The sequence below is a fragment of the Giraffa tippelskirchi genome, chromosome 13 (assembly GCF_054371585.1).
Source record: "Giraffa tippelskirchi isolate mGirTip1 chromosome 13, T2T-mGirTip1v1.2.pri, whole genome shotgun sequence".
Taxonomy (NCBI): Eukaryota; Metazoa; Chordata; class Mammalia; order Artiodactyla; family Giraffidae; genus Giraffa; species Giraffa tippelskirchi.
The window spans coordinates 39,466,343-39,488,493 of NC_137287.1; the positions used below are offsets into that span (position 1 = coordinate 39,466,343).

Genomic DNA, 22,151 nt, shown 5'->3' on the forward strand with positions numbered 1-22,151 from the left:
TAGCATAATGAGAACTCTAGAAGGAGAGGAACAGGGCAAAAAGGGTGTTTGAAGAAATAATGGCAGAAAATTACCCAAATTTGATGAAAAACATTTGCCTACAGACCCAAGAAGCTCAATGAATTCCAAGTATGATAAACTCAAAGACAACCATACCAAGACACATCATAATCAAACTATTGAAAGCCAGAGAAAGAGAATCTTAAAAGCCAGAAGAGAGAAGTGACTTAGCACCTATCATGTGTAAGACATCCTCAATAAGAGTAGCAGCTGATTTCTCATCATAAAACTATGCAGGCCAGAAGGCAGTGACATGCCATGGCACTGGGATGTGGGTGGGCATCCAATATATAAAGATTTAATGTGGATGATAACAACACAAAGCAAGGGAGAAACAGAACTGCATATGAGCAAAATTTTGCATATTATTGAAATAAAGTTGGTATTAATCTGAACTAGATGATTACATTATTACAAATGAAGATATCCAGAACAACCACTAAGAAAATAATTCAAAAGACACATAATAAAAAAAATTACAAGGGAATTTAAATGGTGCACTAGGGAATATATTTAACAGAAAGAAGGCAGTTGTGGAACAACAGAGGAACAGAAAAGATGTGAGACACAGAGGAAACAAATAGCCAAAAGGAAGGCATAACTTCTACCTTATCAGAAAGGAGACTCAAGCGGATCAAACACTACAACTAAAGGTGAGGACTGTCATAAGGGACTTTTTTTAAACAATCAAACTCTATGCTATCCAATCAATACAAGAGACACACCTTAGATTCAGATACAAAATAGGTTGAAACTAAATGGATACAAATCATCTATCCCTCAGTAACTGAAAGAGAACTGAAGTGGCTATGCTAATATCAGACAAAATACACTTTAAAACAACAAAAACAACAAATTGATACCAGGGACAGAGAAGGACATTTTATCATGTTAAAAGAAGCAATCTATCAAGAAGATATAAGAATTATAAACATATATACCTAATAAGAGAGCACTAAAATACATGAAGCAAAAACCAAAAGAACTGAAGGGAGAATTAGACAATTTAACAATAATCATTGGAGGAGTCCTCAGTACCCTGCGTTCAACTATGGGTAGACAGAGGATCAACAAGGAACTAGATCTGAACAACACTATAACGCAACTGGGCTTCGAAGATGGCACTAGTGGCAAAGAACGTGCCTGCCAATGCAGGAGACATGAGACAAGGGTTCAATCCCTGGGTCAGGAAGATCCCCTGGAGGAGGGCATGGTAACCCACTTCAGTATTCTTGCCTGGAGAATATGACAGGCCATGATACTAGGCTCAATACGTTTAAAAGGACTGAACTCATACAAAGTATGTTCTCTACTCAGAATGGAATAAAACTAGAAATAAATAACAGGAAAATTTGAATATTCACAAATATGTGGAAGTTGAACAACATAATCCTTAATCATTAAAAGATCAATGAATAAGTAACAAGAGAAATTAGAAAATACTTTGAGATCAATGAAAATGAAAATATAAGGGGCTAAAATTTATGGAATGTAGTGAAAGGAGTGCTTGCAGAAAAATTTACAGCTGTAAATTATACATTGAAAGGATGACAACTCAAATCAACAGCTTTCTACCTTAATAAGTTAGTAAAAGAAGTGCAAACTAAATCAAAGCAAACCTTGCTGCTGCTGCTAAGTCGCTTCAGTTGTGTCCGACTCTGTGCGACCCCACAGATGGCAGCCCACCAGGCTCCGCCGTCCCTAGGATTCTCCAGGCAAGAGTACTGGAGTGGGTTGCCATTTCCTTCTCCAGTGCATGAAAGGGAAAAGTGAAAGTGAAGTCGTTCAGTTGTGTCTGACTCTTAGCGACCCCATGGACTGTATGTAGCCTACCAGGCTCCTCCGTCCATGGGATTTTCCAGGCAAGAGTACTGGAGTGGAGTGCCATTAGGAAAGAAATAATAAAGATCATAGCAGAAGTAATTGTGGCAAAGCTAGGAAAACAATAGAGAAATATCAACAAGACCAGAAGTTGATACTTTGAAAGATGAACAAATTGAAAAACTTTGGGCTAGATAGAAAATAAAAGAGAAAATCATGAATGAAAGATGGGGTCACATAGCTACCAATCTTACAGAAATAAAAGGGATTATAAAAGAATCCTATGAATAACTATATAACAACGCTTGAGATAACTAGGTGAAATGTACAAATTCCTAGAAAGACACAAATTAACAAAACTGACTCAGTAAGAAATTGAAAAGCTGAATAGATCTATAATAAGCAGAGGTAGAATTTGTGATCCAAAAATTTCCCACAAAGAAAACCTCAAGAGCACATGGCTTCACCACTGTATCCTACCAACATCTAAAAAAGGATTAACACCAATTCCTGTCAAATTCTTCCTAGAAACAGAAGAGGAAGGAACACTTCCCAGCTCATTTTGTGAGGTAAGTATTACCCTTCTGGTACCAAAACTAGACAAATATATAACAAGAAAACTATCAGTCAGTGTCATTTATAAATACAGATGCAAAAATCCTCTACAAAACACTAGCAAACTGAATGCAGCTACACATAAAAATGTGAGATTTATCTCAAGAATGCAAGATTGGTCCAATGTTGCAAAATCACTGTAACACATTTTACTCAAAGGATAAAACTACATGATTATCTCAAGAAGCACTTGATAAAATTCAACACTCTTTCATGATTAAAAAAGATACCAATAAACTAGAAATAGAAAAACACACAGCTGACTTCTTGCTTAATGGTGAAAGACCGGAAACTTCCTGCCCAAGATCAGGTATGAAACAAAGATATCTGCTCTCAATACTACTCAACATTGTACTGAGGCAAAGTACCAGGAAAACGGGGGCGGGGGGGCAGGATGAGAAAGAAAAGCCTTAAGATCAGAAAGGAAAACTTAAAATTATGTCTATTTGCAGACACTATGATCTTGTTTTTTTTTATTTTTTTATTAATTTATTTATTTTAGTTGGAGGCTAATTACTTTACAATATTGTAGTGGTTTTTGCCATACATTGACATGAATCAGCCATGGGTGTACATGTGTTCCTCATCTTGAACCCCCTCACACCTCCTTCCCCATCCCATCCCTCTGGGTAATCCCATTGCACCAGCCCTGAGCACTTGTCTCATGCATCGAACCATGTTGTATATAGAAAACTCCAAGGAATACACACACAAAAAAACCCATTAGACCTAATGTTGGGGATCAGAGGGGTTTCCCTGGTGGCTCAGATGGTAAAGAATTTGCCTGCATTGCGGGAGACCTGGGTTCGATCCCTGGGTTGGGAAGATTCCCTGGAGAAGGGAACGGCTACCCACTCCAGTATTCTGGCCTGGAGAATTCCATGGACTGTATAGTCCATGGGGTCACAAAGAGTCGGACTCAACTGAGCTACATTCACTTTCATTTTCATTTGGGGTCAGAGCAGGCCACTCCAAGATATGCCACAATGACATACTGATGATCTTGAGTAGAAGTTACTTGAGAAATAGAGGACAAAATGTTATAAAAAGTACTCTGACCTCCCTGTTTCCCCCTGAAAGAGGGAAGAAAATCTCCTGCCTATACCAGGAGAACAGAAAGCATCCTTATCACCCGAGTTAGAGAATTCAAGGCTAAGAAAGCTGTATAAACAAATTTTGCAACTTTAAGCACAAGCCCCTTCATTAACTTTTCACAAATAATTGTTTCTTTGTTTAAAATTGATATATAAAATATCCTGCTTTGGTCACTTTGGGAGTCTCATTTCTATGAGACCTCCATGTGTACAAAATAGTTCCTTTCCCTCCTGTTAATCTGTTTTGTGTCTATTCAATTATTATCCCAGCCAAAAGAACTCAAGAGGGGTAGGGGGAAATGTCCTCCTTCCCAAAAGTAGCAAGGTTGCAGGATACAATTTCAATATCTAAAAATCAAGTCTATCACTTCACTGTATGTACAGCAGAAACTAACACAACATTGTAAAGCAATTATATTTCAATTTAAAAAATCATCTATTTCTACACACTATGAATGATTAAGAATGAAATTAAGGAAATATAGGTAATAACTTATAATAGTCTATAATGGAAAAGAATCAAATATATATATAATATATACTGTTATGGTTGTTCAGTCGCTAAGTTGTGTCCAACTCTTTATGACCCCATGGACTGCAGCACGCCAGGCTTCCCTGTCCTTCACTATTCCCTGGAGTTTGCTCAAACGCATGTCCAATGAGTCAGTGATACCATCCAAGCATCTCATCCTCTGTCGCTCCGCTGCTCCTCCTGGTATATTATATATACCCTTCCAATAGCCATATGTTCAAATCTCAACCCCAGTGCCTCAGAAGTGACTTTATTTGCAATAGTGTCATTTGTGGATGTAATTAGTTAAGACGAGGTCACACTGGAATAGGGTGGGCCCCTAAATCAATATGATAGGTGTCCTTATAAAAAGGTGCCATGTGTGATGCACCTACAAGCCAATGAACACCAAAGGTTGCTGGAAAGCCACCAGAAGCTAGGAAGAGACAAGGATGGATCTACCTATAGGATTAAGGAGGCATGGCCCTGAAGATACCTTGATTTTAGATTTCTAATCTCCAGAACTATGAGAAAGTTGATCCCTATTGTTTGAAGACACCCAGTTTCTGGTTCTTTACTATGGCAGCCCTAGGAAGCTAATGCAGTCCTCAGATTGATCTATGGATTCAACACCATCCCTTTTAAAGGCCCAATTGCCTTTTTTGGGGGGGGGCAGGAATTGTCAAGCCAATCCTAAAAATTCATATGGACATACTAAAGATCTAGATAGCCAAAACAATCTTGAAAGAGAACAACAAATTGGAAGATGCACACTTCATGACTTTAAAACTTTCTATACATGCTAAGAAGCTTCAGTCATGTCCGACTCTTTGTGACCCTATGGACTGTAAGCCCACCAGGCTTCTGTCCATGGGGATTCTCCAGGCAAGAGTACTGGTGTGGGTTGCCGTACTCTCCTCCAGGGGATCTTCCTGATCCAGGGATCGAATCTGCATCTCTTATGTCTCCTGCATTGGCAGGCAGGTTCTTTATCACTAACACCACTTGGGAAGCTGAAAACTTTCTATAAAGTTTCAGTAATGCAGACTATGTAATACTGGCATAAGGATAGGTGTATATGTTCAGTTCAGTTCAGTTCAGTCGCTCAGTCGTGTCCGACTCTTTGCGACCCCATGGACTGCAGCACGCCAGGCTCCCCTGTCCATCACCAACTCCCAGAGCTTGCTCAAACTCATGTCCATCCAGGCGGTGATGCCATCCAACCAGCTCATCCTCTGTCCTTCTCCTTCTGCCCTCAATCTTTCCCAGCATCAGGGTATTTTCCAGTGATTGGAGTTTCAGCTTCAGCATCAGTCCTTCCAATGAATATTCAGGACTGATTTCCTTTAGGATTGACTGGTTTGTTCTCCTTGCAGTCCAAGGGGGTCTCAAGAGTCTTCTCCAACACCACAGTTCAGAAGCATCAATTCTTCAACACTCAGCTTTCTTTATAGTCCAACGCTCATATTCATACATGGTTACTGGGAAAACCATAGTTTTGACTAGTCGGACCTTTGTTGGCAAAGTAATGTCTTTGGTTTTTAATATGCTGTCTAGTTTGGTCATAGTTTTTCTTCCAAGGAGCAAGCGTCTTTTAATTTCATGGCTGAAGGCATCATCTGCAGTGATTTTGGAGCCCAAGAAAATAAAGTCTGTCACTGCTTCCATTGTTTCCCCATCTGTTTGCCATGAAGTGATGGGACTGGATGCCATGATTAGTTTTCAGAACCTTGAGTTTTAAGCCAACTTTTTCACTCTCCTCTTTTCACTTTCATCAAGAGACTGTTTAGTTCTTCTTCACTTTCTGCCATAAGGGTGGTGTCATCTTTGTATCTGAGGTTATTGATAGGTTTCCCGGCAATCTTGGTTCCAGCTTGTGCTTCATTCTGCCTGGCATTTCACATGATGTATTCTGCATATAAGTTAAATAAGCAGGGTGACAGTATATAGCCTGGACGTACTCCTTTCCTGATTTGGAACCAGTCTGTTGTTCCATGCCCAGCTCTAACTGTTACTTCTTGACCTGCATACAGATTTCTCAAGAGGCAGGTCAGGTGGTCTGGTATTCCCATCTCTTTAAGAATTGTCCTCAGTTTGTTGTGATCCACAAAGTCCAAGGCTTTGGCGTAGTCAATAAAGCAGAAATAGGTGTTTTCCTGGAACTCTCTTGCTTTGTCGATGATCCAATGGATGTTGACAGTTTGATCTCTGGTTCCTCTGCCTTGTCTAAATGCAGCTTGAATGCCTGGAAGTTCACGGTTCACATACTGTTGAAGCCTGGCTTGGAGAATTTTGAGCATTACTTGACTAGCGTGTGAGATGAGCGCAACTGTGTGGTAGTTTGAACATTCTTTGGCATAGCCTTTCTTTGGGATTGGAATGAAAACTGACCTTTTCCACTCCTGTGGCCACTGCCGAATTTTCCAAATTTGTGGGCATGTTGAGTGCAGCACTTTCACAGCATCATCTTTGAGGATTTGAAATAGCTCAACTGGAATTCCATCACCTTCACTAGCTTTGTTCGTAGTGATGCGTCCTAAGGCCCTCTTGACTTCACACTCCAGGATGTCTGACTCTAGGTGGGTGATCACACCAGCATGGTTATTTGGGTCATAAAGATCTTTTTTGTATAGTTCTTCAGTGTATTCTTGCCACCTCTCCTTAATATCTTCTGCTTGTGTTAGGTCCATACCATTTCTGTCCTTTATTGTGCTCATCTTTGCATGAAATGTTCTCTTGGTATGTCTAATTCCCCTGCATTGGCAGGCAGCCTTTAACCTATGGGCCATAAGGGAAGTTACCAGACTCTTTATTTTGTTCTATTGATTTATGTGCTTATCCCTCCTCCAGTACCATGCCATCTTTATTATTTTATCTATATGGTAAGTATTAAAATTGAATATAATCATTCCTCTCACTTTACTCTTCTTTATCAAAATTATTTTTACTATTATTTTTGCATTTTCATATAAACTATTAAATAACCGTGACTATATTATACAGAAAATCTTGCTGGAATTTTGCTAGGGATTGTGTTAAACCTATTGATTGGTTTGGGGAGGATTAACATCTTTACTATGCTGAGTCTTCCAATCCATGAACATAGTCTGTTTCTTTCGTATTTAGATCTATTGGCTTCTATCATAAGCATTTTGTAAAATTCTGAACAATGTCTTTTGTATGTGTACCTAAATATTTCATTTTTTGGAGTGATTGTAAATGGTGTTGGGCTTTTCATTTTATGATCCACATGCTATTTGCTAAAATACAGAAATACAGTAGAACTCTGGGTGTTGCTTTGGGCTTTCCTGAGAGTTCAGTTTGGTAAAGAATCCGCCTGCAATGCAGGAGACCGTGGTTTGATTCCTGGGTCAGGAAGATCAGCTGGAGAAGGGATAGGCTACCCATTCCAGTATTCTTGGGCTTCCCTTGTGGCTCAGCTGGTAAAGAATCTGGCTGCACTGCAGGGGACCTGGGTTCCATCCCTGGGTTGGGAAGAGCCCCTGGAGAAGGGAAAGGCTACCCACGCCAGTATTCTGGCCTAGAGATTTTCCGTGGACTGTATGGTCCATGGGGTTGCAAAGAGTCAGACATAACTGAGCAACTTTCACTTTCTTTCACTTTGTATCCTGCAGCCATTCTAAAGTGAAAGTGGAAGTCACTCAGTCGTGTCCGACTTTGTGACCCCATGGACTATACAGTCCATGGAATTCTCCAGGCCAGAATACTGGCATGGGTAGCCGTTCCTGTCTCCAGGGGATCTTCCCAAGCCGGAGATCAAACCCAGGTCTCCCACATTGTAGATGGATTCTTTACCAGCTGAGCCACAATATTAGTTTTAGGAGTTTTTTGGTAGGTTCCTTGGGATTTTCTGTGTAGACAGTGTGGCCTGAAATTAAGGCCCAGTATTATGTGCTGCCTTGATATCTGGTGAACCCATGAGGGCCTTGAATGTGTATCTGACGGTTCCCCTCCTCACTCTGTTCCCATGGATATGGTCTCCTAGGCACACAACCTTCCTTATCTAAGGATCGAGGCAAAGTTCCTGCTTATAACGGAGTAGTGGGTTTCTGTTCCCTGCAGCCTGCAGAATTACTCAAACAAGCCAGACATATCCTCCTGCGAGAGCCAGAGGTCACCTCACACTCTTGATACTACAAAGCCTGTGCCTTGTCCCTGCTTGTTTACTTTGTCCTGAGTGAGACCACTATGGGGTCCTGTATGGCATGTAGTGGTACTAGTGATAAAGAACCTGCCTGCCAGCGCAGGAGCCGTGAGAGACATGGGTTAGATACCTAAGTAGGGAAGATCACCTGGAGGAGGGCATGGCAACCCACTCCAATATTTCTTGCCTGGAGAATTCCATGGACAGAGGAGCCTGGTGGGCTGCCGTCTGTGGGGTCGCACAGAGTCGGACATGACTGAAGCGACTCCGCAGCAGCAGCCCTTCCCAAGGGATGTTCGCAACCCAGGGATCAAACCCGGCTCTCCCACATTGCAGGTGGATTCTTTACTGTCTGAGCCACCAGGGAAGCCCAAGAATACTGGAGTGGGTTGCCTACCCCTTCTCCAGCGGGTCTTCCCAACCCAGGGATTGAACCAGGGTGTCCTGCATTGCAGGTGGGTTCTTTACCAGCTGAGCTACCAGGGAAACCTGGTGAATCTTTGAATGAATGTTGAATCATCCTGCCCTTTGAGGCAAACCTTTTAAAACTGAAGAGTGAAGAGTGATTTTGTTTCTTCATTTATCCACAAGGTGGCACCATTATACTCTTTCCATGAGCCTGAACCCTCAAAACAGGCTGAGTAAGAAAAACAGAACAGGTTATATGATTCCTAATAGCTGGTGTAGAGTTGGTGGGGGTCATAACCACGGAAGGTCTGCACGAAGGCTGGGGAAGAAGGGCAAGGAAGTGTGATAATAAATATCAAAGAGGAACAGGGCATGAACGTCAGCATGGTATGGTGATGAGAGCACGGATTTGACCTTCAAAAAGGTCAGTGTTCAACTCCACCTCTGCCAGTGACTGAGTGAACCAGTCCTCACCTGCATACATGGGGCGGTGCCAACCAGGCAGAAGGTGCTAATCCCGGGGAGGAGGCCTGCAGGCCTGCCCCCCAGACAGTTCAGCCCTCAAGGCCGGGCCGGAGGGCACCCGCGCTCAGCAGCGCGCAAGGTCCTCGAGCCTGCGGATTCCTCAGTGCTGGGCACAGGCAGCGCCTCCACAGGAGGGCCAGCCTCGCGGATGCTCTGGGGACCAGGCCAACAAGGGGACCTGCCCTTCCTGCCCCAGCCCGGGGCTCTCCGCTCCCCCCGCTCCTCCGGTGTTCCCGCGGCCAGTGGCTGCCGGCGGCCCCCGACCCCGGCCCATCTACAGCACCCCGCTCCCCACCGCCCCTCAGCTCTGCGCAGCGGCCCCGCATCTCCGCACAGCGTCCCCCGGGTCCCGCAGAGGCGAGCCCCTGCGCGGACCCTCCCCCGCGCTGGCTCAGACCCACGTGTGTGGCCCGCCAGCCTCCCGGGGACCAGACTGGCTTCAGACCGCTCCCTCGGAGGGGGACGGCAACGTGCCTAGGCTTTCGTGTTCCCGGGTGACATGTCTGTCTGCCAGGGCTGGGCAGACAACACCCGGGGCCCTTTTAGGTCCCGCGTTTGCCGAACGTCCACGCACCTGTGCGAACCCAACCCCGGAGACGGCAGCGGCTCGGCCTGTGGTAACTTTCCGCTCCTGCGTCCAAGTGCTGCTTTTCCACCTCCCAGTTTTTGTTGGGGGCATAATCCCATTCTACCTCTTCAGCGGCTATGTAAAAGGGTCTTATCATCCCATACGGCTGCTCAGGAGAGTCCTTATTGCCGCAGCTGCTGACCTCATTTATCTGATGCATGCCTCTCGCCAAGTGGTGCTGCTGCTAAGTCGCTTCAGTCGTGTCCGACTCTGTGCACGGCGCAGGGTGGAGCAAAAGACCCTGAAGACGCCTGGAAGAGACATGGCTTGGCGTTCACAGCGATGCTCAAGAGTTTGCTTTTGGTTTGCTAGCAAACCTCCGTAATTATTACAAAATAACCGGTCAGGTGGATTTTTAAGATGTCAACCTTCTATAGCATTTAAAAATCAGATCCTAAGAGGAATAAATTACTTGTAAATATATTTATGTATGGGGGGAAAAAATACCACCTGAAATTCATCTGTCATGTCCAAAAACAAATAAAAAAGAAACTTGCAAAGTTACTGCCAAGAAATGATTTCTCTGGGTCTCCCCTATTGTACACACCTATTAGAGGATAGTCACTCCTGGAAAAATCATTGATGGGTATCTTCTCCCAGCCCAGTTTAAAAGGAACTAATTACCTGTCTAGACAAAGTTCAAATCAGGTCAGGCTTCTGAAGTCATGTCTTTTGCCCTAAAGGCTTTCATAAGCTATAAGGTGTAATATACAAATAAGCTATTACTCTTAAAGCTAAATGTATGTTTTCATTAAGCCCTTGAGCAGAGGAGGGTCTCATTTCCAGTGGTAGGTCTACATTATGCCCGATGAAAAGGAAAAAGAAATAGCAACCATCATATCTGAGAACTATATGATTTTTTAAGCTGAATGTTCTAGATGCCTTGGCATCAGATATACATATTTTAATTAAATTCACAATAAAACCATATAAAATCAAATTATTGGAAGAGGTTAACTCAGGGAAATTATTGGATCAACAAATCTTCTCCTCTAGTTGGCTCTGTTCTCAGAGGTGAATGAGAGTGTGGGTCTCATTAACTATCTATAATGCACAGAGACAGCATCTATCATGTCCAAATATTGCCAAATTATCGTTTCAGGATGAGCCCAAACCACTGGTTCATAGGGTACCCCAGCACGCCCAGGCACAAATGGTGACCCTCTGTAGAAACAAAGAGAAGACCCTTCTGACAACAGAGGAGGCCAGAGCTTCCTCTGCCTGTGCTGGGCTCCAGGCAGCCCACTATCTGTGTGCTCATCATCCCTTCAAAAGAGGAGGAATTTTTTTTTCTAAGAACAAAGAGAAGCTTAAAGCCTTGATTATGGTGATATTTTCACAGATGCATACTATTTCCACACTCATCAATTTACATGTATTAAATATACAACTTTTTGTGTTTCAGTCACACATCAATAAGGTGGTTTTAAAAAAAAAGATCAAAGAGGAAATGTTTGACTTTCAGCTGACAGGCTACTCTACCCATGTTTGGGTACCCCTTTTAGCTTAGAGGATGGGATGGCAATTGATGAAAGGACTCAGCTTTTCAGCACTCACTGATTTATACTCAACGCCAAACATAAACTGGAAAGCATTGTCATGTAGCTCTTTAGAAGCCTGTAGGGCCCATGAGTAAGTAACCATGTCCCTAAAATTATTCCAGCCATCTCTAGCTTTGAATGCTGCTTCTATGGATTAGAACTTTTTGGCTGTTTCCCTCTTGTCCCCTCTTTGGTCTTGAAGAGTGAATTTTTAAAAAGTAATTGTTCCAAAGGCATCCCTTGGGGTGATTCATAATTGATCAATCAATTAATATAGAAAGGTTGAATACTAGCAGCTTACAAGGCAAGGATTAATGGAGCTCCTAGTCTGAGGCTGTTCTTTGGCAAAAGTTTTGAAGCTCAAGCCTCTTTTTTTTTGCTTTTATTTTTTTTTTTCTTTAAAAATCCACATATTTTATTTGGTAGGTAAGTCATGGAGACTTTGCCTCTCTCAACCAGATAACTGAATGTAAAATCATGGAGAAAAGATGCATTTACACTGACAGCATCCAGAAGTGAATGTTGAGATGGGGTTAGGTGGCTCCCAGGGTCCATATGTTTTCTATATATTTCTTTGATGACTTACAATTTTAGATTTGTCTCAGGTAGAAATGTTTAACGTGTAAAGAGGTGATGTAAGTCATATTTACTACTTGTTAACGGAAAAGAGTAGCTTTGAAAAGCTCTATCTTCTTTTCTCTTTGACTTTGTTTCCCCTCAAGTCTCAAATTCTTAACCAGTGACAGAGAGTAGCATCTAAAATGCAGTACCAGGGCGAAGGAAAGAAGTAAATACCTATTCATAAAGGAGACAGAGCAGGCAAGTACTTATCTTGACTAGCATATTGGTTTCATTTTAAGACCAATGAAAAAGTTGGTTTGGAGAGACATGTTGAACATCCACAGCATTTACTATTCTTATTTTTCATGAGAGAGCATATGTGGCCATATATTACTCTTTATCTTTTATTAAAATGCCCCAGTGACCTAATTAACTTGTTAATCTCTAAGAGAAGGGATGGGTACTAGCACTTCAATGGGCTCTCCAGGACTCCGGATCCAACAGAGCTTGCTTTCCGGGCACCCGAGAGAATGACAATAGGCAAGTCCCTGTTTGGACTCATCAAGACACCACTATCGATCTCTAGAGAAGGGAGACAAGTTCACATCTACAACCTGGAAGCAACCATCAGGCTGCTCATGTCTGGTTGATGCTTCCGAGCAGCAACTAAAATGAAGTTTGTGTTGAAAGAGAATAAACAAGCAAACAAAAATACTCTTTCTTGGGGCTGAATTGTTCATGGATATAAATCAAGAGCATTCTCCTAGGATTTGTGAGCCCAGGTCATTTAGGGGACTCCTACTTCTGCTTTATGGGTGTTACTAGATGCTTTTCCTCTGTCCTTCACATTATGTGTTTGAAATACAACAGTCAGGATTCTCTGACTCTAATCAAGGCTATATTTCCTTCTGCACACCCAGAAGTGCCCAAATGCAACCAGTTTCTTCTGGGGGAAGACCCTAAGAGTACCTGCCGGAAGACAGGAATCTGGCCACCTGAGCTGGCCCTGCCAAGTTTACCTGCACGGTCTGGCTGCATGAATGCCGTTGTGGAGATGTGAGGAAACAGGGCCAAGGGGTTACGGTGAGTCCCTCGCAGGTGGATGGTGTGCCCTTGAAAATCAACTCCATGCATGTCCGTGTAGGTGCCCATTCCAATCAGATGCCAGGAGACTCTATCCTTTTTGCACATGGTTAGGCCTGGCTGGTTGCCATATGTGTAGCCATTGATAGCTACATGGAAGGAAAAGGAGAGCAGAGTCCACGGTTATTTTGTAGATGTACTGACAACACATCACCTTAGTGAAAGGTTATCGGTGCATATGGGGGGCAGTGGTGTTCACGTTCAAAATTTACAGAAGATCCTGTTATCAGAGAATAAAGAGTACTGGGAAAAAGTCAGGTGGTGTATCAAATTTAGATGGAGACTGAAATTAATAATGAATAATGAAAATACACCAAAACCGTGAAACTGTTCTATTTAACAATGTATACACAGGACATGACTTCTAAGAATTAATAAGAAATAAACAGGTTGTTTTCTGAAGCAATTTTTTTCTGACAAAATTATTTGATAGCATTATATAATATCCTTCATTTCACATTTTAGTTTTGCAGATTATAAAGAGCATCATCCTTCAAAAAATATTTACAGATTTCTTGAATTTCCCCAAAGTCTTTTTTTAAAACTCTTGATATGGAAGTCATTTTCTTTTAAGGTTCTTATCCCGTCATCCCCCTTGTTAAGTGTCTTTTCCTCGGTTTTTTATTTAATTCTGTGAGATCCTCATTTGCCAATGGCTTTGCATTTCATTCAAGAAGTTATCAGACATCCCTTCACTGACTTTATGGATCTTGCCTCACTTGAAAGACTTGCAATTGATTGACATTATATTTGCATGTCTGGTCAGTGAAGAGGGATTTGAGGAGTGGGGAAGGGACACTAAGTTTTAAGAGGTTAGCCCTTGAATAAATAATCTTGCCTTATGCTAATTTTGATTTTCCAGTGTCAGTAAAATAACTGACAAGACTTTGAATAATGATCACTTAGATATGAAAAGTCTTTGTACCTCCAGAAATGCAAATTGCTTTTCTCTTTGACATCAACCTCAATCCACTGACAGTGGCTACACGTGCCCCCTCTGGGGGATGACCCTCTGACTGAGTACACTCAGGGGTGACTGCGCCTAATTGTGTCTCACGCTTGATGTCCCGGAGAGAGACATCCCCCACTCTACTCCTTCTACGGCCCATCCACCACACACATAAATGGTCTCCTGTTAGAATCTCATTGTCAAATAAAATTACCTTTTGTTTCTTTATCTGCGGAATGAGTGGTGTTTGGTAATTTTACTCAAATGTCTGGAATTATTAGCAGAAATCCCAAGAAGCCCTGGAGCTGCTGAGAAGAATATCACCCTTTCTGAAGAGAATCTTTGATCATGCTGTTGCAAATAAACTGTCTTGTCCATTGAATGTTAAAGAGATATCATTGTAAATTTTTTTTAATTTATTTAACTGGAGGCTAATTTCTTTACAATATTGTAGTGGGTTTTGCCATACATTGACATGAATCAGCCATGGGTGTACACGTGTTCCCCATCCCGAACCCCCCTCTCAGCTCCCTCCCCTTCCCATTGTAAGCTGTAGTGCTAACAATTTAGTCCTCGGCAGGCTGGTAGAGAATTGTCTGTTGCCTTGGAACTTCAGTTTAACCCTTCTCTTTCCTGGGAATTCCCTGGTGAGCCAGTAGTTAGGATTCCATATTCTCACTGCTGGAGGGCCAGGTCAGGGAATTAAGATACCGCAAAGCTGTGTGGCATGCCCTCACCCCCTCCGGAAAAGCCTCTTTTACTGGAACATTCATTAATGCATTTATATAGTCAACAAGCAGATTGGAACACAGACTGTATAACACCAGCAACGCAAACATTGTATGCCATGTAAGGCATTTTCTCTTTGGTATTGTGGCCAACTTTCTCCTACCCATGCAAGCAAGACTGGAGACAAAATTTAACTTATAATTAATGTGAAGCTTAAACTAAATACATAATTTCCTTGAATTTTGCCTTAAACATGACATATTCTGCAGGTTTAAAATATACAAATGTGTTTCAAATTGCCAAACCAGGAAAGGACTGGATTTGACATGATCCATTAGGTTGTTTTCTGTTTTCTATATACAAACTTCTCTGTATATAGATCCCCTTTGCAGCCTAGCTTTTCCACTAAGAAATTGCTATGTTTCCTAATTTATAGCTTAGTTTAACTTTTTATTGGCTATTAGAAAAGTTGGGAACAAATTTTGTCTTCAGTTATAACAAATTTTTTTTTGTAGAAGATGATGTTGAAAGTGCATTGTTCCTTGTTTTCCATTGGTCCAAGAAGGGGTTCAGTTGGAACAGAGCATCCGAGACCACAGAAGTCTGAGCTGGTGCTGTGGGTCACTTGGAACCTTGAACATTTTTGGACTTCCATGGGAGAGAGAGAGACTTTTTTTTTTGCACTTCTTTGGGAGAGAAGGGGCAGGCTATTTCATTATTTTCTCATAATGTTTTAAAGGCAATAAATAGATGCTATGCTTGGTCCTGAAACAAGGTCTGTTACCTTGCCATGTTTGCTTTAGGCACTGAAAGAAATGTTTATTGAAACATATTTGATTTATAATATTATATTAGTTTTAAGTGTACAATATGGTGATTCAATATGTTTATGATTATCCATGAAATTAAAAGACGCTTACTTCTTGGAAGGAAGGTTATGGCCAACATAGATAGCATATTTAAAAGCAGAGACATTACTTTGCCAACAAAAGTACGTCTAGTCAAGGCTATGGTTTTTCCAGTGGTCATGTATGGATGTGAGAGTTGGACGGTGAAGAAAGCTGAGCACCGAAGAATTGATGCTTTTGAACTGTGGTGTTGGAGAAGACTCTTGAGAGTCCCTTGGACTGCAAGGAGATCCAATCAATCCATCCTAAAAGAGATCAATCCTGGGTGTTCATTGGAAGGTCTGATGTTGAAGCTGAAACTCCAATACTTTGGGCACCTCATGCGAAGGGTTGACTCATTGGAAAAGACCCTAATGCTGGGTAGGATTGGGGGCGGGAGGAGAACGGGACGACAGAGGATGAGATGGTTGGATGGCATCACCGACTTGATGGACATGGGTTTGAGTAGACTCCGGGAGTTGGTGATGGACAGAGAGGCCTGGCGTGCTGCAATTCATGGGGTCGCAAAGAGTCGGACACGACTGAGCAACTGAACTGAATACTCCATTTAAAGTTAATATAAAATAATGGCAATATTTCCGTATGTTGTATAATATACCCTTGTAGCTGATTTGTTTTATTCATAGTAGTATTTTTTTCTTAATCCCATAGCCCTATCTTACCCCTTCACCCTTCCCTCTCCCCACCGATAACCATTAGTTTGTTCTCTAGATCTGTGAATCTGTTTTTTCGTTGTTGTTGTATATATTGAATGAAAATGAAAACACAACAACCCAAAACCTGTGGGACACGGTAAAAGCAATGCTAAGGGGAAAGTTCATAGCAATACAGGCGTACCTCAAGAAACAAGAAAAAAATCAAATAAATAACCTAACTCTACACCTAAAGCAACTAGAGAAGGAGGAAAGGAAGAACCCCAGGGTTAGTAGAAGGAAAAAAATCTTCAAAATTAGGGCAGAAATAAATGCAAAAGAAACAAAAGAGACCATAGTAAAAATCCACAAAACTAAAAGCTGGTTTTTCGAGAAGATAAACAAAATTGACAAACCATTAGCCAGACTCATCAAGAAACAAAGGGGGAAGAATCAAATCAACAAAATTAGAAATGAAAATGGAGAGATCACAACAGACTACACAGAAATACAAAGGATCATAAGAGACTACTACCAACAAAATGGACAACTTGGAAGAAATGGATCAATTCTTAGAAAAGTATAACTTTCCAAAACGGAACCAGGAAGAAATACAAGATCTTAACAGACGCATCACAAGCACAGAAATCGAAACTGTAATCAGAAATCTTCCAGCAAACAAAAGCCCAGGACCAGACGGCTTCACAGCTGAATTCTACCAAAAATTTAGAGAAGAGCTAACACCTATCCTACTCAAACTCTTCCAGAAAATTGCAGAAGGTAAACTTCCAAACTCATTCTATGAGGCCACCATCACCCTAATTCCAAAACCAGACAAAGATGCCACAAAAAAAGAAAACTACAGGCCAATATCACGGATGAACATAGATGCAAAAATCCCTAATAAAATTCTAGCAAACAGAATCCAACAACATATTAAAAAGATCATACATCATGACCAAGCGGGCTTTATCCCAGGAATGCAAGGTTTCTTTAATCTCCGCAAATCAATCAATGTAATACACCATATTAACACGTTGAAAGATAAAACCCATATGATTATCTCAATAGATGCAGAAAAACCCTTGGACAAAATTCAGCATCCATTTCTGATAAAAACCCTTCAGAAAGCAGGAATAGAAGGAACATACCTCATCATAATAAAAGCTATATATGAAAACCCCACAGCAAACATTGTCCTCAGTGGTGAAAAATTGAAAGCATTTCCCCTAAAGTCAGGAACAAGGCAAGGGTGCCCACTTTCACCACTACGATTCAACATAGTTTTGGAAGTTTTGGCCACAGCAATCAGAGCGGAAAAAAAAATAAAAGGAATCCAGATAGGAAAGGAAGAAGTGAAACTCTCACTGTTTGCAGGTGACATGATCCTCTACACAGAAAACCCTAAAGATTCTACCAGAAAATTACTAGAGGTAATCAATGAATATAGTCAAGTTGCAGGATATAAAATTAACACAGAGAAATCCCGTGCATTCCTATATACTAATAATGAGAAAACAGCAGGAGAAATTAAGGAAACAATGCCATTCACCATTGCAACAAAAAGAATTAAAATACTTAGGAATATACATCTACCTAAAGAAACAAAAGACTTATACATAGAAAACTATAAAACACTGATGAAAGAAATCAAAGAGGACACAAACAGATGGAGAAATATACCGTGTTCATGGATCGGAAGAATCAATATAGTGAAAATGAGTACACTACCCAAAGCAATCTATAGATTCAATCAATGCAATCGCTATCAAGCTACCAATGGTATTTTTCACAGAACTAGAACAAATAATTTCACAATTTCTATGGAAATATAAAACACCTCCAATAGCCAAAGGAATCGTGAGAAAGAAGAATGGAACTGGAGGAGTCAACCTGCCTGACCTCAGGCTCTACTACAAAGCCACAGTCATCAAGACAGTATGGTACTGGCACAAAGACAGAAATAAAGATCAATGGAACAAAATAGAAAGCACAGAGATAAATCCACGCACCTATGAACACCTTATCTTCGACAAAGGAGGCAAGAATATACAATGGAGAAAAGACAATCTCTTTAACAAGTGGTGCTGGGAAAACTGGTCAACCACTTGTAAAAGAATGAAACTAGAACACTTTCTAACACCATACACAAAAATAAACTCAAAATGGATTAAAGATCTAAACGTAAGACCAGAAACTATCAAACTCCTAGAGGAAAACATAGGCAAAACACTCTCTGACATAAACCACAGCAGGATCCTCCATGACCCACCTCCCAGAATATTGGAAATAAAAGCAAAAATAAACAAATGGGACCTAATTAAACTTAAAAGCTTTGCACAACAAAGGAAACTATAAGCAAAGTGAAAAGACAGCCTTCGGAATGGGAGAAAATAATAGCAAACGAAGCAACAGACAAACAATTAATCTCAAAAATATACAAACAACTCCTGCAGCTGAATTCCAGAAAAATAAACGACCCAATCAAAAAAGGGGCTAAAGAACTAAACAGACATTTCTCCAGAGAAGACATACAGATGGCTGACAAACCCATGAAAAGATGCTCCACATTACTCATTATTAGAGAAATGCAAATCAAAACCACAATGAGGTACCGTTTCACGCCAGTCAGAATGGCTGCTATCCAAAAGTCTACAAGCAATAAATGCTGGAGAGGGTGTGGAGAAAAGGGAACCCTCTTACACTGTTGGTGGGATTGCAAACTAGTACAGCCACTGTGGAGAACAGTGTGGAGATGACTTAAACAACTGGGAATAGAACTGCCATATGACCCAGCAATCCCACTGCTGGGCATACACACTGAGGAAACCAGAATTGAAAGAGACATGTGTACCCCAATGTTCATCGCAGCACTGTTTACAATAGCCAGGACATGGAAGCAACCTAGATGTCCATAAGCAGATGAATGGATAAGGAAGCTGTGGTACATATATACAATGGAATATTACTCAGCCATTAAAAAGAATACATTTGAATCAGTTCTGTTGAGATGGATGAAACTGGAGCCCATTATACAGAGTGAAGTAAGGCAGAAAGAAAAACACCAATACAGTATACTAATGCATATATATGGAATTTGAAAGATGGTAACGATAACCCTATATGCGAGACAGAATAAGAGACACAGATGCATAGAACAGTCTTATGGACTCTGAGGGAGAAGGTGAGGGTGGGATGATCTGGGAGAATAGCATCGAAACATGTATATTATCATATGTGAAACAGAACACCATTCCAGGTTCAGTGCATGAGACAAATGCTCAGGGCTGGGGCAATGGGATGACCCAGAGGAATGGGATGGGGAGGGAGGTGGGAGGGGGGTTTAGGATGGGGAACACATGTAAACCCATGGCTGATTCATGTCAATGTATGGCAAAAACCACTACAATATTGTAAAGTAATTAGCCCCCAACTAAAATAAATACATTTATTAAAAATAAAATAATTAACCTTAAAACAAACAAACAAAAAATACAAATTTAAATTTGATCTATTAGCATGTGAAAGCAATGCCTAGCTTTACAGAGTTTCATTTAACACCAAGGTATTTTTTAATGGTCCTGATCATAGAGGATATCAAAGTTCATATACATTATTTCCTAAGTCCCCAAATAAAAACCTTCATACTAAAAAAGAAAAAAAAAAAGAATGATAGGATACAGAGAAGAATATGAACCGTAACAAATTACTGTATCTTGGAACTTGGGGGGACACATGGGCACCTGTGGCTGATTCATGTCAATATATGGCAAAACCCACCACAGTACTGTAATTATCCTCCAATTAAAATATATTAATTAATTAAAAAAAGAAAACAATTATGCCAGTATATTTGAAATACTGGTACATTTGAAATTTTAAAGCTTTAGAAAAAAATTCTAAATAAGCAAAACTGACTAAAATAAAACCAAACAAACAGAAAGGGACTCCCCTGGTGGTCCACTGGTTAAGACTCTGCACTTCCACCGTGGGGGATGTGGGTTCGATCCCCGTTTAGGGAACTATGATCACATATGCAGTGCAGCTAAAAATAAATAAATAAAACAGAAAAACCTCAATGGTCCTTTAACTATTACAAAAACAGAATCAGTAGTTAATATTCTTCCCATGAAGAAAACAAAAGATCCAAATGGTTTTAAGGTGAGCTCTACAAAACATTCAAAGTATAAAGAATTCCAATCTTAAAAAACTCTTTCAAAGAACAGAAAACAAGGAACACCCAATAATTCATTTTTATGAGATTATACACTTGATAACACAACCAAACAAAAAATAAAAATACATATCAATCTCAGTCTTGAAGATAAAGCTCCTAAAGTAGATATAAGCAAACTAAATCTACCATCATATAAAAAGAGACCATCAACAGCATGATGAATCAATAAATTTTGGTCTATATCCTGGGACACAACGGGACAGTGAAAATGAATGATCTCAGTTCCACATATCGAGAGAAATGGCATTTTAAACCATAACAATGAGCAGAATAGACACAGTATGATTTCATTCATATAAAACTCAGAAAAGGCTAACCTCCCGTAGTATGGTTATTTGTTGATAGGTACTCAAGTGGCTAAAATAAAATTCACCTTTTCTTGCAGTGATGTCTGAGCAGAGAAGAGGATGCAGAAAGGAAGGCACACACAAGAGGCTGCAGGGGGATTGACAGCACCCATTCCATAAGCGCCGTGGTGGGTGCACAGGTGTTCGTTACGCTATCATGGCTGCCATCTCATGTATGGCTGTGCAAGCTGGGTATTACACTCAGTATATGGCCATCTCCCTTTGAGCACCGTGTTATATAAGCAGACGACACCACCCTTATGGAAGAAAGCAAAGAGAAGCTAAAAAGCCTCTTGATGAAAGTGAAAGAGGAGAGTCAGTTGGCTTAAAGCTCAACATTCAGAAAACTAAGATCATGGCATCTGGTCCCATCACTTCATGGGAAATAGATGGGGAAACCGTGAAAACAGTGTCAGACTTTATTTTGGGGGGCTCCAAAATCACTGCAGATGGTGATTGCAGCCATGAAATTAAAAGATGCTTACTCCTTGGAAGGAAAGTTATGACCAACCTAGACAGCATATTGAAAAGCAGACAGTACTTTGCCAACAAAGGTCCATGTAGTCAAGGCTATGGTTTTTCGAGTAGTCATGTATGGATGTGAGAGTTGGACGGTGAAGAAAGCTGAGCGCCGAAGAATTGATGCTTTTGAACTGTGGTGTTGGAGAAGACTCTTGAGAGCCCCTTGGACTGCAAGAAGATCCAGCCAGTCCATCCTAAAGGAGATTAGTCCTGGGTGTTCATTGGAAGGACTGTTGAGGCTGAAACTCCAAGACTTTGGCCACCTCATGCGAAGAGTTGACTCATTGGAAAAGACCCTAATGCTGGGAAGGATTGGGGGCAGGAGGAGAAGGGGACGACAGAGGATGAAATGGCTGGATGGCATCGCCGACTCGATGGACATGGGTTTGGGTAGACTCCGGGAGTTGGTGATGGACAGGGAGCCCCAGTGTGCTGCGATTTTGTGGGTTCGCAAAGAGTCGGACACGACTGAGCGACTGAACTGAACTATATAAGGAACATTGTCCATGTATGCAAAATAATCATCAAAATAAAATGTCATGAAAATTAAAACACATATGCAAAATAATTATAATCAAATAATTTATGATAAACTAATAGTAATATGATAAGAAAATAAGCTTTAAGTTAAACCGGTAAGTATACGAATGTTTGTATTTAACACGAGATGAACATAGCCTTTTATTTGTTTTTATTTTATAAACATACTGTTTTATATCTGTGGGAAAGTGGTAGATTCATCAGTAAGTTCTTTG

At 40.9% G+C, this 22,151-nt stretch overlaps 1 protein-coding gene across 1 annotated transcript in view; it reads left to right on the plus strand.

Moving 5' to 3' along the window:
• LOC145531818 (uncharacterized) overlaps positions 1 to 21,948 on the plus strand; it is a 55,694-nt gene extending 33,746 nt beyond the window's left edge. Inside the window, exons 3-4 of the mRNA XM_081555380.1 lie at positions 12,850 to 13,012; positions 20,913 to 21,948. Of these exons, the coding sequence (XP_081411506.1) occupies positions 12,850 to 12,989 (140 nt within the window). The 3' untranslated portion in view covers positions 12,990 to 13,012; positions 20,913 to 21,948. The remainder of the gene's footprint in view (positions 1 to 12,849; positions 13,013 to 20,912) is intronic.
• The last annotated feature ends 203 nt before the right edge of the window (positions 21,949 to 22,151 follow it).